Source organism: Podarcis cretensis (genome assembly GCF_951804945.1).
Source record: "Podarcis cretensis genome assembly, chromosome: 10".
Classification (NCBI taxonomy): Eukaryota; Metazoa; Chordata; class Lepidosauria; order Squamata; family Lacertidae; genus Podarcis; species Podarcis cretensis.
Window position 1 is genome coordinate 12,172,102 of NC_137179.1, and position 14,759 is coordinate 12,186,860.

Here is a 14,759-nt window from a genome sequence, read left to right on the forward strand (position 1 = left end):
CTGTCTGGATTTGCCCACAGATTAGAAGGTTTGAGAGGCTGCCAACTGAGCTCTCCAGGCTATAGGTAAAGGACCCCCTGGATGGTTAAGTCCAGTCAAAGGCGACTTTGGGGTTGCGGTGCTCATTTTGCTTTCAGGCTGAGGGAGCCAGCATTTGTCCACAGGCAGCTTTCCTGCTCATGTGGCCAGCATGACTAAACCGCTACTGGTGCAATGGAACACCATGACGGAAGCCAGAATGCAAGGAAACGCCGTTTACCTTCCCACCACAGCGGTACCTATTTATCTACTCGCACTGGCGTGCTTTCGAACTGCTAGGTTGGCAGGAGCTAGGACAGAGCAACGGGAGCTCACTCCTTTGCAGGGATTCGAACCGCTGACCTTCCAATCGGCAAGCTCATGAGGCTCAGTGGTTTAGATCACAGCTGTAGGAACAGGGAGCCCGCAGTCTTTCAGAGGTTGTTGGACTTTTGACTCCCACCGGCTCTAGTCAGCATAGCCAGGGATGTTGGGCACTGGAGCCCGGCAATGTTTGGGTGGGCCACAGGTTCCTCATCTCCTCCATAGTATTTCCTTCCTGGCAGATGTGAAAACCCCAACCACCCACAAAAGTAATTCATACATCTGGCAATAGCAAGATCCAGGTTGTTGCTTACCATGTGTTCCATTAGTGCATTCTGAAGTGGAGGAAGAAATCGCCTGGGGTGGACTTTGTTCGCTGCTAAAAGAACAAGGGCCCAATTTGAATGCATGGTTCAACATCAGAATGGAAGTGGACTATGAAATGCATGCACACATTCTCACCTAGATGGCACATCTGTCAATGGTCCAGCATCACTCTCCTGGGATAGGTGGGGAGAGATAGAGAGATATAAATTGTTAGGAGGTCATCCTACACTCGAGTAGGACCCTGGTAGAGAAACATGCCCGACTGGCATGTTTTCTCCCTCCTGGTCTTTCATTTGGGAGCTTCAAAAGCTTTTTTCTGCCCAAACATTACAGTGACCGATGCCAACCGATACCGGCACACTTAGGGATCTGCAGAGTCTTCTCAGTTGCGTAACAGACTTCAGCAACTCAGCATTTTGGCTAATCTACTTTATTTACATATAAACACACGCGGAGCACTGCAACATGGCTCCCTCTCTCTCTAGCATCAGACAGCAGAGAGAAAAAGAACAAAGGACGATAGTCCCACTTCACGGAACACAGTAACACAAACATCCAGTCTCCGTCACTTCCCACTCTGTGGAGTCAAAACATATACTGTCATGTGATAGACAACAATCCCATGACTGCAATCATGAAGCAGGAATTCTAACATATATTATATGTTTAGCATATATACTCAAAGCAGGAAGAGGACACTCTTCAGTTGTTAACACCACGCTGCCTGGATCAAATCCCAGAAGCATTTCAAACAAGAAGGCAGGCTGGTTGAGTATTAGAGAGAGATTCCTAACTGGATAAGCGTACTGACATGCAAATCTTTAGCTATTACACGATCTGGATTTGCATTCTATTTGCTTTGGCGGAAAGCATGCTAGTTTGTTCCCAGCCATTGCAGCAGCAGCAGCTGTTTCCTACAGCTGCAAGAAAAGGCTACAAAAATAAACCACAGACCTCTTCAGCTCACCATCCAGTTACCTCAAGTAACCATGAGAGCCCTAGAAAAGCCATTAAAGGCAAACAAACATGAAGACACTCAGCGTTTCCCTTCTAAACTTGATGGGTTGTGTTTGGCATTTTAAAAATCCAATCCCAGACCGTCACTATTTATTTTGGATGTGTTTACGGGCTCCTCCCCTTCCCTATAGGGGGCAGTTCCCCCAGTGGCCCCAGCTAGACTGAGTCGTAAATTCATACAAGGTTCAGGGCCAAGAAAAATCAAGAGGCCACTTATTATTTAGTTAGCGTTTGTATAACTTTGGGCTCATCCCGACTCCTGCTTGTCCCACTGTTTCCCCCAGGAAAACCCACTCTTTCTTCCTTTTGTGTTTTATTAAGTTTCTACATTTTTAACATATGCAATCAAAACCCAATTTTGCCTTTTCTCTCGTTTTTATCGTTTCCCATGCAGTTGTTCCTCCCCTTCTGCCACACCTTACCTTCTATCTATTACACCATAACCACAACATTATAATCTAATTACTTCTGCTGCTCATAGCTCAGATGTTGCTCATAGCCCTTCATCGGAGGATCACAGGTCTGGTTTGCAACTTTAACCCCTGCGGAGCTATGATTCCTAGCACCCTGACCAAGCTACAGTTCCCAGGACTCTTTGGAGGGTGGATGCACTTTAAATGTATTGTGCATACACAACCTTAAAGTGGTTAGGATTTTTAATCCTCACCCCTTTGAAAAAAAGCACATCGCATTACACTTAATGTGGATCTGGTATTTCCTTAGCTCATGCCCTGAATGAAAGTTAAGCACATCTTTCAACAGTGCATTGTCTTGCAGAACTGTTCCCAGAAGAACCAGGATACAGGTATTTCAGAGAGTTTAATACGAACCCACAAAGCTTCTCCACCGTGGAGGTGGGGAATAAACTTGTTGTGGAACCATTCTGCCGCAGCAACCCCCCCCCCAAGCTCTCTCCCCACATGACAAACTGTAGCCCCCACCCACTGGATTTAAACTATCCAGTTTTCTCCCAGAGAAGCTGTGCTGTCACTCAAAACTGATGGGAAACTTGAGTTCAAGAAGACTAACCTTGGTAGAGTCTGCATCCATCTTTCTGGCTAAGGCAAGCTCTGCATCGGTCTGGTTACCAACAGACTGGGCATCGCACCTGATGGCAGAAAGCTTCATTTGCATGAGGCAGCCAAAGCATTGCACTTCACCATCGTTACTCCTAAAGCAAGCTGCACAGGGGATATTTTTATCTACAGCATTTACATAGGTGAACAGGCCCACTGGCCGTGACGCAGAAAGAGTGTTGAGGAAGTGGCTGTAGGCCAGAGTGGAAAACAAGCCAGACTTAGGCAGACATCTACTTGTTCCGGGTGTCATAGCCAGTGGTATAGTTCAGGCAGAATCACAGAATTGTAGAGTTGGAAGGGACCACAAGGGTCATCTAGTCCAACCCCCCCCCCCGCCATGCAGGAATCTTTTGCCCAACGTGGGGCTTGAACCCACAACCCTGAGATTAAGAGTCAAATGCTCTACCAACTGAGCTCTCTCTGCAATTTAAGACTCTGGATTTAATGGCCTTAAGGGTCCCCCACCCCCAGAACTTTATATGGCAATGTGAATTATTATTTCACTAGCTTACAAATGTGGTTTGCCAACTCTCAGGGGTGGCTGGTGCCCATTGGGATTGGGGGGGGGAGGCAGGGAGAACAACTACTGGATGGATCCAGAGCAAATGACAGGTAGGTAAAGGTAAAGGGACCCCTGACCATTAGGTCCAGTCGTGGCCAACTCTGGGGTTGCAGCACTCATCTCACTTTACTGGCCGAGGGAGCCGGCGTACAGCTTCCAGGTCATGTGGCCAGCATGCCTAAGCCGCTTCTGGCGAACCAGAGCAGCGCATGGAAACGCCATTTTCCTTCCTGCCGGAGCGGTACCTATTTATCTACTTGCACTTTGACGTGCTTTCAAACTGCTAGGTGGGCAGGAGCTGGGACCGAGCAACAGGAGCTCACCCTGTCGTGGGGATTCGAACCGCCGACCTTCTGATCGGGAAGTCCTAGGCTCTGTGGTTTAACCCACAGCGCCACTTGCATCCCATAAATGAGAGGTAGGGTCAACTAAATCTAGGTTTGTCTGCATCCTTCTCCTCTTGCTGAGTTCTGCAACTGCAACACTGAGACTTAGGGAGGCCATGCCGGCCCCTGGACTGGTCCCTCCAAAAGTGGGGAGGTTGGGACAGGCTGATGGCAGACTGACGTTTTTGGACCCCCTCCTCCAATGCCAGCTCTGCTCATTATACTTAGTGAACCTTTGGGCTTCTCAAGCCTTGCCCTGGTTGTTCCCTGGCCAGTGACAAGAGTGAGACATTGGAGGCATTTCTGTCCAAGATGGCAGCTTCATTCAGAGAAGAAGTGCCCATGGAGCCTATATTTAAAAAACTTGGCCACTGGTCTTACTTGTGCCCCTCCAGATTCACATCGAAGATGGAGCCATTTCTCAGATGTTTCTGTCCAGAAGAAGACGGGGTTCTCGTATTTTCAAAGGCCCTGGACACAGAGCTCCTCTGGATCAGCTGGAGAGGATCAAGGGCCAACGCATCTGTCAAAAGCATACATAGAACCATAGATGGGCTTCGAGGTCGTATAATCCACTTTGTTGCTTCGTGCAGAAGACTTGCAACAGCTTCTCTAACAAGATGACCATCCCAGCCTCTGATTAACAACCTCCACCAACAAAGAGCTCACCACTTCCTGAGTAGATTTAAAGGACATGGCTTTCCGCAAAGGAATCCTGGGAACTATAGTATATCCCCCCCCAGAGCTACAAATCACAGCACCCTTAACAACCTATGATTTCTAAGGTTCCATGGGTGAGGCCATATGCCTCAACATGGGTGTCAATTGTGCCTGAAATGTATGGGGTGAGCCACAATCTGCAACCTTGCTTTCCCAGAATCCCACAGAACAAAGGCTAACTAACTGGCAATTTTCAGAGGCCTCTCAAAACACGTGGGGCTGAACTAGCTAGCTAAAATTTCACTGAAGACTAGACTACATATTGGGGTGTGGGTGGGTAGGGATTTTCAGCCAGAAAACTGTGTGGGCCCCCCAATCTGGACTGGTGACACATTCCAAAACAGGGTCCAAAATGTACCCTATTTTCATCAACGTAGGTCTGGGTGCTGCATGCTTTTGTTTCATTTTGTTTTGAGAGGGGACGACGACAACATGTTTATCCTTAAAAAGTAGTTCAGTCCTCACTGCTGAACACGGTGCATCTGGTTTCCAGTCTTTCTTGTCACCTGAAAGGATGCTTTCAAAATAAAGGTACTCATGGCTAGGAAAGGGCTTTACGTTGTGTTGGTATGAAAAGCCTGCACTATCCCTGCTGAACTGCATCATTCAAAGAATAAAGGGGATACATTTTCAATCTTACCTAGTAGTGGAGAATATTGCAAGCACCGGCGCCTTGAAGCATGTGACCAGGACAAGTCAAACAGCAGATTCTCTTGGTACCCGAATCCTTTGTAGCAGCAGTTTTTCTAAGTGAAGAAGAAAAAGTTAAGGCATAAGCCTTCTTACTCCCACTGCCCCGCCTCAAAACCCGGAACTTGCCACGCGATTAGCTGATGGAGCTTTTGTCAACAGAGAGCAATCTAGCACTTGGCACATGGGTTAGAAGGACAATTTTGTAGTCATCTCCACCCACCTTTTAAAAAACAGAGCATTAGCTCGAAGACATCCCCATTGTTAGAGGACGATAAGATAACTTTGCAGTTTCCTTCACGGGAATGGAGATGGTTTTGTTAAGGAAGCCCTAGAAATCTTGAAGCATTGAGTTCTAAGATTTTTGGCTCACCCACATTCATTATCCTTCATTCTTTCTAGGCTCAGGTTCATGTTTTTCCAATCTGTAGCTGAGCAGGTATTATTTATTTATTTATTTATTTATTTATTTATTTATTTATTTATTATTTTTATTTATTTATTTATTTATTATTTATTATTATTATTATTATCTTTTTTGCCCTACTGCTTCCCCCATGAAAGCCCACTCTCTAATGCAAGAAAACCCAAATTTCCATTTGTTCTGATTAGCATGAAAGAGCTGGTTTTCCTGGTGAAAGTGATAAGGCAAAAGGGGCGGGGGGGGAGACCATTCAGACACAGATCAGGAAATTGTGGACCCAGAAAGTATGGGGGGAAAGGTATGTGTAAATGGGCCCTTAGTTTAGGTTCAGTAGTAGTAGTAGTAGTAGTAGTTAATTTATATACCACCCCTTCATCTGTTGATCTTAGGGCAGTTCATAACCAGCTAAACACTGCATTTACAGACTATTTACAGAAACACTGCAAAATTATTGAATGTTAATGATGTTGGAATGAAAGGAAGTGGTTTTAGCAATAAGGCAAAAGGAATATGTAAAAATGGATTGATACTAGATGAAAATTTGAAGTTGTAATATGTGAAGATAAGAAATTAAGAGTAAACAAAGAGGGTATGGATTTGCTGAACTAATTATTAAATGGAATACAAAAAAGGGAGGTGTGAGGAAGTCATGAAAATAAGTAAATGAGTGGTAAGATAAGAGAAAGAGGGATTTATTTTTAACGATTTTTTTCTCTTTATTTTTTTCCCCTTTATTTCTGGTTTTGCATTTTTTGTATTCTTTTTTTACTATTTCTGTAACCTTTTTTCTTGTTGAAAAATCTCAATAAATATCATTTAAAAAAAACAAAAAAACAAAAATGGAAGCAATTACTTTTGAGTTTTCGCTGTTCGGGTTCCAAAACGTTCAGCTTCTGAGATGCTCAAAAGCTGAGGTACCACTGTGTTGATATATCGCCCAGCTCATGTACCTAAACGTTCATGAATTGCATCATCTCTGCTGTGGGGTTTTCAGAGGGTGAAAAGCTGCACTTCAAATAAGAGGAAGCTACTTTTTCCTGTTCCACTTCTCGTACACCGTGCACGCTCTCCCTTAAAGAGTCAGGAGCTGCCAGGGCTTACCTTCTGCCCTGTTCTTATCTCTTCGTTTACATTTGGGCTGGATGAAGGACTCTCATCATCACAGGCACAGCTCTGTTTAATTGAAAGAATTTTCAGCAGGGTGTTAGTATCCTGGGTCAAGTGGTCCTGACATCACACGTGAGATCGTTTTGGAGGTGTGGCTTATATTCTATCCGACAATACAGTACTAGAGGTGACACGTCAATGCTTGGAGCAAGAGAGGAAATCCCCAAATCCTACTGGGGAGCTGCCCTAGCTCAGTGGCAGAGTATCTGTTTTGTATGCAGAAGGTCCCAGGTTCAATCCCTGGCATCTCCAGGTAAGGCTGGAGGAGACTTCTGGGAAAGACTAGAGGGCCAAACCATCCAATTAAGTGCTGGGCAACTTCCTACACTACAGCAAGCAAACAGAACGTCTTGGAAGGAAGCTTGCAGTGCAGAACACTATAAAATTGGGATGGGTAAGGTAGCCAGCGAGGGATGCGGGTGGCGCTGTGGGTTAAACCACAAAGCCTCAGACTTGCTGATCAGAAGGTCGGCGGTTCGAATCCCCGCGACGGGGTGGGCTCCCCTTGCTTGGTCCCTGCTCCTGCCAACCTAGCAGTTCAAAAGCACCTCAAAGTGCAAGTAGATAAATAGGTACCACTCCAGCAGGAAGGTAAATGGCATTTCTGTGCGCTGCTCTGGTTCGCCAGAAGTGGCTTAGTCATGCTGGCCACATGACCCGGAAGCTGTATGCCAATAAAGCGAGATGAGCACCGCAACCCCAGAGTCGGCCACAACTGGACCTAATGGTCAGGGGTCCCTTTATCTTTACCTTTAAGGTAGCCAGCAAACCACAGATGTTGTCACAATTCTGCTCGGGTTCACTAACTTTGCAGTAATAATAATAATAATAATAATAATAATAATAATAATACCTGACAAAGAACTCCACATAACAGTCCTTCAAAATGCTTCTGCCTGAGCGAGTCAAGAGCAGCTAAGAAGCAAGACGTTGCAAGGATTGATCAGAAACTATCCAAATTATACAAGGGTTTGTCTTCTTTAGCCAAAATAAAAGCAGTCCACCAATATGAGTACAAAAATGGTGGGATAACCAGCCACATATAACCAACATGCTTAAGTCTAATTAATGCATGAAGGGGTTAATACCATAGAGTAAACTGTGCTATCAGGCTTAGCCATGTCACTTCTCTTACCTAGGGAGGAAATAGGTAATCAAGCCTATTGTTCCCTGTGCAGATTACCTTAGAAGCTCAGCGTGTGAAGAGGTCTGAGCTGGTTCCTGCAGCTTAGCTCTCACCAGTCACTCTTGACTTCCTATACCAATAAACTAGGAACTTTCACCACTTTGTAAGTAAGTTATGTTTTACTGCCTGTGCAACTTATCTGACTGATGTATGCAAAAGCATATGAATCTGACCTTTGAAGAGTTTGTAAGTAAACCAATTTTTAACTTACCAAACATGTAGTCTTTTCATATTTTGTGGGGAGAGGGAAATTTTGGAACTCACTTGGATAGGCATATTTTAAAGGTCTCTCTTTCCGCACTTTACTTTGCTACATATTTTGTGACTTTAAATCTCTGCCGGGATTGTCTCATCAAAGAGTACTTGCCCCAAACTTGGACCTTGGTATTCAGGAACTCATATACATATATAGCACCAACAATAACAGATAGGCCTAAAGAAACTGTGGCTAGGCCACAACAGACCTTGGCACCACTTTCACATAAAAACATAAGGACAGGCAAATGTTGATTTCTGAGCGAGATTCAGAATAGACACCAATGATATGCCTCTATTAACACTTTGTTAACAGAGGAACTCTGCACCAAGTTCTCCTAGGAGGCAGGAGGAAAAGTTGTTTGAAACGCAAAAATACACTTGGACAGCATCTAAAGAGATAGATAAAAAAAAAAAAAATTGCATCCTCCAAGCAGCAGCATTTGAGGCACGAATTCTCAGATGTGTTCAAGGTCACAGCTGGGTAAGGAGAGTCAGATTGTTCTGCCTTCTTAATACATTGGGCTCCAATTGGATCCTTCAAATCACTCCCAATGCATGGACACTGGATAATTTTTACCCATTAATAAGCACATCTCTTTGCACAAGTAGATGTTCTGAAATTTTGTACTTCTCTGAATATTGCAATATGGTTCTCGGCTCAAAATGAAAAACAAAACACAAAAATTTGATGGTAAGATTGGGTATTTTAGGACGAAACCCAGAGTGAAGCAAACACTCCAATTTTCATTCAGGCCAAAGAACACATGCCAGCTGCCCTTAAGTCACGGAAAGAGTAACTTCAAGCGATACTTACTGCTCTGCTCTTTAGCTTTCAGTTCCAGCACCTGGCAAGTGCGTGTTAAGTTTATATTTACACTCCGGAGGTTTGTTTGCTCAGCGATGCTCTCTTCTAGCTCCCTTTGCAAAGACCTTGCTTCCAGGCTGGCAGCGTGAAGGTCGTTCTCCTGATCCTTAGCCTGCGGGAGCAACAGCAAGTCAGCAAAGTTTCAAGATCGCTTCTAGACTGCTCAGCAGAGCTCACACAAACAAAAGCCGAAATGCATCTGCTCACTCTCTCCGGAAGCAATGAACTCCTGATCTGCCTCTTTATATATATATAGTTTTAACACTCGCAGGTTCTGTTGGTTTTCTCTGAGCAGATGTATGTGTCAAGTCGCTTCTTTCCTGCATAAGGCGCTTAAAAGCCACCAACCCTTCCTCTCAGCTTAGACTTCCTCTGCATTCAGAATTTTGCAAGTTCCAGCAAACGCCCAGGTTCTGCTTTTCCCCAAACACACAGGATGCACTCTACAAGGGCTACCTTGCCAGCAACCGCAAAGGTCAGGCCCTCTAGCACTTCATAGATGAAGATTAAACCCTTGTTCTTATTCCATCACCAAGAGACCTCTTCCCCAACACTGCATGTTGAAGCGTTACCGTTATCAACAGATCAAAACGATCTCAGCAGCTGCATTCTGTGTGAAGCAGGGAGAAGAATACCAGGTTGTATCCTGCCCAGGCACTCCAAGTTCACATGTGTGTGCACTGGAGTTGTGATGTGCGACGCATGGTGCTGAGCTTTAAAGCCCTAAGCTTTAAAGCCTTGGTCCTGTATACCTGAAGGAGCATCTCCACTCCCATTGTTCAGCCCGGACACTGAGATCCAGCGCCAAGGGCCTTCTGGCGGTTCCCTCATTGCAAGAAGTGAGGTTACAGGGAACCAGACAGAGGGCCTTCTCGGTAGTGGTGCCCGCCCTGTGGATCGCCCTCCCACCAGATGTCAAGGAAATAAGCAGCTATCCTATTTTTAAAAGATATCTGAAGGCAGCCCTGTTTAGGGAAGCTTTTAATGTTTAATAGACTATTGTATTTTAATATTTTGTTGAAAGCTGCCCAGAGGGAAGTTTTTGATATTTAATGCTGTATTGTTTTTAACACTTGATTGGGAGCCGCCCAGAGTGGCTGGGGAAACTCAGCCAGATGGGCGGGGTATAAATAATAAATTTATTATTATTATTATTAACACCCCCTCCTCACCCCTGGGCCCAAACTTGGCAAGACGTTGGCAATCTTCAATGGGATCCAGATTCATTGGAAGGACTGTAAAAGGTAAAGGTAAAGGGACCCCTGACCATTAGGTCCAGTCGTGACCGACTCTGGGGTTGCGGCGCTTATTTCGCTTTATTGTCCGAGGGAGCCAGCATACAGCTTCCGGGTCATGTGGCCAGCATGACTAAGCCGCTTCTGGCGAAACCAGAGCAGCACACAGAAATGCCATTTACCTTCCCACCCGAGCGGTACCTATTTATCTACTTGCACTTTGATGTGCTTTTGAACTGCTAGGTTGGCAGGAGCAGGGACTGAGCAACGGGCGCTCACCCTGTCACGGGGACCCAAACCGCTGACCTTCTGATCGGCAAGTCCTAGGCTCTGTGGTTTAACCCACAGCGCCACCCGCGTCCCTAGGGAAGGACTGTAGTTCAGTGATAGAAGTACACCACCTTGCCTGCAGAAGATTCCTTGGTTGAAATCTTGGCACTTGCAGGTAGGGCTGGGGGAGAGATTTGCTGCCTAAAAAGCTTGGAGATTTGCAGAGGGTTTTTAGTTACGTAGACCGGGGTTTCCCAACATGGGGGCTCAAACCCACGACCCTGAGATTAACAGTCTAATGCTCTACTGATTGAGCTATCCCAGAGGTCCCTTTCCCTCTTGATAGGGCTGGACTCTTTTTGCCCCATTTCAGGGTTCATGCAATTTTGGGATGGGGATTTCAGGTCAACAGCAAAATGGAGCAAAAGGAGGCCCCTATTAGGGAGTGTGCAGCAATTAATTCCATTTTGGAGGGAGGGGAGACTTGCCCAACTTTGTGTTGGATGGGTTTCCCTTTTCCTCTTTTTTATTTTTAAAGTTTGAGGGTCACGGGTGGTGCTGTGGTCTATACCACTGAGCCTCTTGGGCTTGCCGATCAGAAGGTTGGTGGTTCGAATCCCCGTGACAGAGTGAGCTGCTGTTGCTCTGTCCTTGCTCCTGCCAACCTAGCAGTTCAAAAGTATGCCAGTGCAAGTAGATAAATAGGTACCATTGCAGCGGGAAGGTAAATAGTGTTTCCGTGCGCTCTGGTTTCCGTCATGGTGTTCCGTTGCACCAGAAGTGGTTTAGTCCTGCTGGTCACATCACCCGAAAAGCTGTCTGTGGACAAATGCTGACTCCCTTGGCCTGAAAGCTAGATGAGCGCTGCAACCCCATAGTTGCCTTTGACTGGACTTAACCGTCTAGGGGTCCTTTGTCAGTATTTTCATCCCTCCCATTGCAAGGATCACCAGATCATGTTTGTTTTACTTTCTGTCTGAGAGAAAGGAGGGGGTGAAAACTACTCTTCCAGACTTCCATCCATAGTACTGTGGATTTTCTTTGATTTATCTAGCAACAAGATGGCAGTATGAGAGAGCTGCATCTCTCGTACATGTTTGTTATGTTCTTTTATTTGTTTAATTAGAAAAATAAATTAGGCATGCAACAAAACCTGCACAGCTTTGCTTCCGTTACTCTGCTGCTTTTGAGGTGCTCACAATAGCAAATGTGAGTCCACTGCACCAGGACCTATTCCTCAGGAATGCTGTGTTGCTGTTCCTACGTTCCTATGATCGGAAGGTCGGAGGAGGTGCTTTCTGTTAAGTTGTGGGTGAACATATCAGACGACACAGCGATTCTTCAAACAGCTCTTCTTTATTCAGAGGCCAGAACAGAACAGAGCTGAAGGGCTCAGTCAGCCTACTTATATAGAGCTCCAGTACCACGTTACTGTAACAACTTTCTAAAACTATCCAATCACTGGACGTCACTTTCGATCCTTCATTTGCATAACTATCTATAGTATCCCCCTGCTGGCCCAGGGTGAGAACTTCAGTACATAACACTTTCGATACACAGCCCATGCAGGCGCTGAATACATGGGCTGTACATGGGTGTACGGAAATCCTTTACCTTTAAGTTTTTACCTTTTAAAGTTTAAACTCAGCACAAGGAGCAGAACTCTGGCTTCTGCTGCCTTTAAGAATAGGGCCATAGCTCAGTTGTAGACCATCTGCTTTGCATGCAGAAGGTGCCAGGTCTAATCCTGGTAGGGATGGGGAATAAGACTCCCACCTGGAACCTCGGGCAAGACCATGCCAGACAGTGGAGACAATAGTGAGCTAGATAGACCATTGGCCTGACTCCATATAAGGCAGCTTCCTATGCTGCCAGAGGCACTCAGGGGCACTAGAGTCAGCTGCCTTTAAAGAAAAAGGAGAAGGAGGAAGTAGCTCTAGTCCCACCAACACCACAACAAGTACCTCAAAACAGGGGATGCTGAATCATCGCACACACATACCAAGCAGGATATGGAAATCCAATTGCCACTCTGTAATAGGATTTGTCCGTACAGTAAAAGCTATGGTTTTCCCAGTAGTGATGTGTGGAAGTGAGAGCTGGATGATCAAGAAGGCTGATCACCGAAGAATTGATGCTTTTGAATTATGGTGCTGGAGGAGACTCTTGAGAGTCCCATGGACTGCAAGAAGATCAAACCTATCCATTCTGAAGGAGTGCTCACTGGAAGGACAGATCCTGAAGCTGAGGCTCCAATACTTTGGCCACCTCATGAGAAGAGAAGACTCCCTGGAAAAGACCCTGGTGCTGGGAAAGATGGAGGGCACAAGGAGAAGGGGACGACAGAGGATGAGGTGGTTGGACAGTGTTCTTGAAGCTCCCAGCATGAGTTTGACCAAACTGCGGGAGGCAGTGGAAGACAGGAGTGCCTGGCGTGCTCTGGTCCATGGGGTCATGAAGAGTCGGACACGACTAAACGACTAAACAACAAACAATAGGATTTGTCTCTTTTGTCTCTGCCTCAGTTTTAGGCCTTCCTTCTCTGAGGCTCCAAACAAGACAATGTCTTCCACACCCTGCTCTTGTCCTCCAAAGTTGTCCTTCATACATTTTCCTGTATGCAAAGTCTTAAAAGCAAGAGCAGCACAACATGCTGCACTTACCCGCTTGCTGGCATCCTCAAGTTGTTGGGTTAGCTCTTGCAGTGCTGATCTCAAGATGCCTCCTTCTGACACAGTGTCCTCTTTCAGCCGTCTGGCCAACTCCAGTTCATGCTGCCTAAGGGATATAAGGCAAGAGGAGCTTGAGGGCACACAGAGGATTTTAGAGTAGCACAGAAATGTAATTGCTTCCTCTTAAAATTCTGCTTGATGGTATATGGCCAGTCCAAACCTAGAAGCATTGTTGGGTACACCTGCCCATCTCCTACACCTGTGCATATCCATGTTCTTCTAGCTCCCTTTCTCCTACCAGGCATCTCTTCTCTGTCACCACTTAGAAGTAACTGGGCCCATGACACACAGGGACTCATTTGTCCCATTCAACAGAGTCGAATCCCTTAGGCACAAATGCCAGATTAGCAAAGAGTTTCAGAATTCAAGAAATTTCCAAAGTAGAAAAAATATATATCAAGCATTAACGTCCCAACAGATCTTGCTTCTCCATTAGGTTTCCGGGGAGCCCTAAATCTAGCACAACGCAAGACATGTCTCTGTTCCTCCAGCTTCAGCTGAAATTCTCTCACACACAACTCTCACTTACCCAGCCCTGCTTGGCCTATTGCTCCTCATTCTAGCATAATAGGATCATAGAGTAGGAAGGGGCCCTGAGAGTCATCTATTCCAATCCCCAGCAATGCAGCAATTCTGCCTACAGCCATTCTTGGGTGGGCTCCAACCACCAACCTTCTGGTTAACAGCCAGACATGCTGACCCATTGCTCCATGATGTGGCATCCAGCCAGGTGAAGTGACTCTGTGGCAACCAGATGCACCAATCTAGGGGGTGAGATGTCTTTGGCTCCCTCCATGTTTGTCTGAAGGGAGCCCAGCTCCCTCTGTCAGGTGTGTGTGCAGGAGCCAGGCCCTGTGACCAATAGGACTTTGCAGGACTTCCTAAGTTTGTTCTGAAGAGGCAAGGCGCGGCCTCACAACACCTGGTGGCAAGAGCTGGGAAGGGATATAAGGTCAGCATTTCCCTTCGGCTCTTTGCCACAGCAACACGCTCCCTGCCTTGCTGCGTTTGGCTTCTTGTTTCCTGATCCTTGAACCTCGGCTTCTTGACTCCCTGCTTCTTGATCCTCGGACTCCTGACTTTGTGACTCCTTGCTTCCTGACCCTTGCACCCTTGGCTTCTTGACTCTTGGCTTCTGGACCCCTGTTCCTGCTCCCACCCCGCCATCTTGCCCCTGGTCCTGACGTCCCCAGCCGGAACTTCGATCACCCGTGAACCCTCCATGTTGAGGGGGCCCAGCGCATCACAGCTTTAGCTCCCGGCTCTGCCAGAGCACTCATCCTCCTCCAGAGGATGTGATGGCACACACATGTGATGCATGTCGTCACACGTGAGCAACGTGCTTCAATCATGGAGGCAACCTGGTGCCTCTGGTGGCAACCGAACTCATTCCTTGAAGGTGCAGGTGTTGGATACTTAACTGAGCTGCCATGGTCATTACCTTGACCTATTTAGCAAGCCTCCTTCTACAGATCCTAACCTGACAAATACAGGATTAC

At 46.2% G+C, this 14,759-nt stretch overlaps 1 protein-coding gene across 1 annotated transcript in view; it reads right to left on the reverse strand.

The window, feature by feature from the left end:
• Window positions 1-14,759, reverse strand: part of IRAG2 (inositol 1,4,5-triphosphate receptor associated 2) — a gene marked incomplete at its 5' end in the record, with an annotated part of 67,781 nt that overhangs the window by 22,428 nt on the left and 30,594 nt on the right. Inside the window, 9 exons of the mRNA XM_079992036.1 lie at window positions 657-721; window positions 805-842; window positions 2,716-2,794; window positions 4,095-4,236; window positions 5,074-5,179; window positions 6,649-6,720; window positions 7,568-7,629; window positions 8,973-9,165; window positions 13,192-13,306. Of these exons, the coding sequence (XP_079848162.1) occupies window positions 657-721; window positions 805-842; window positions 2,716-2,794; window positions 4,095-4,236; window positions 5,074-5,179; window positions 6,649-6,720; window positions 7,568-7,629; window positions 8,973-9,165; window positions 13,192-13,306 (872 nt within the window). The remainder of the gene's footprint in view (window positions 1-656; window positions 722-804; window positions 843-2,715; window positions 2,795-4,094; window positions 4,237-5,073; window positions 5,180-6,648; window positions 6,721-7,567; window positions 7,630-8,972; window positions 9,166-13,191; window positions 13,307-14,759) is intronic.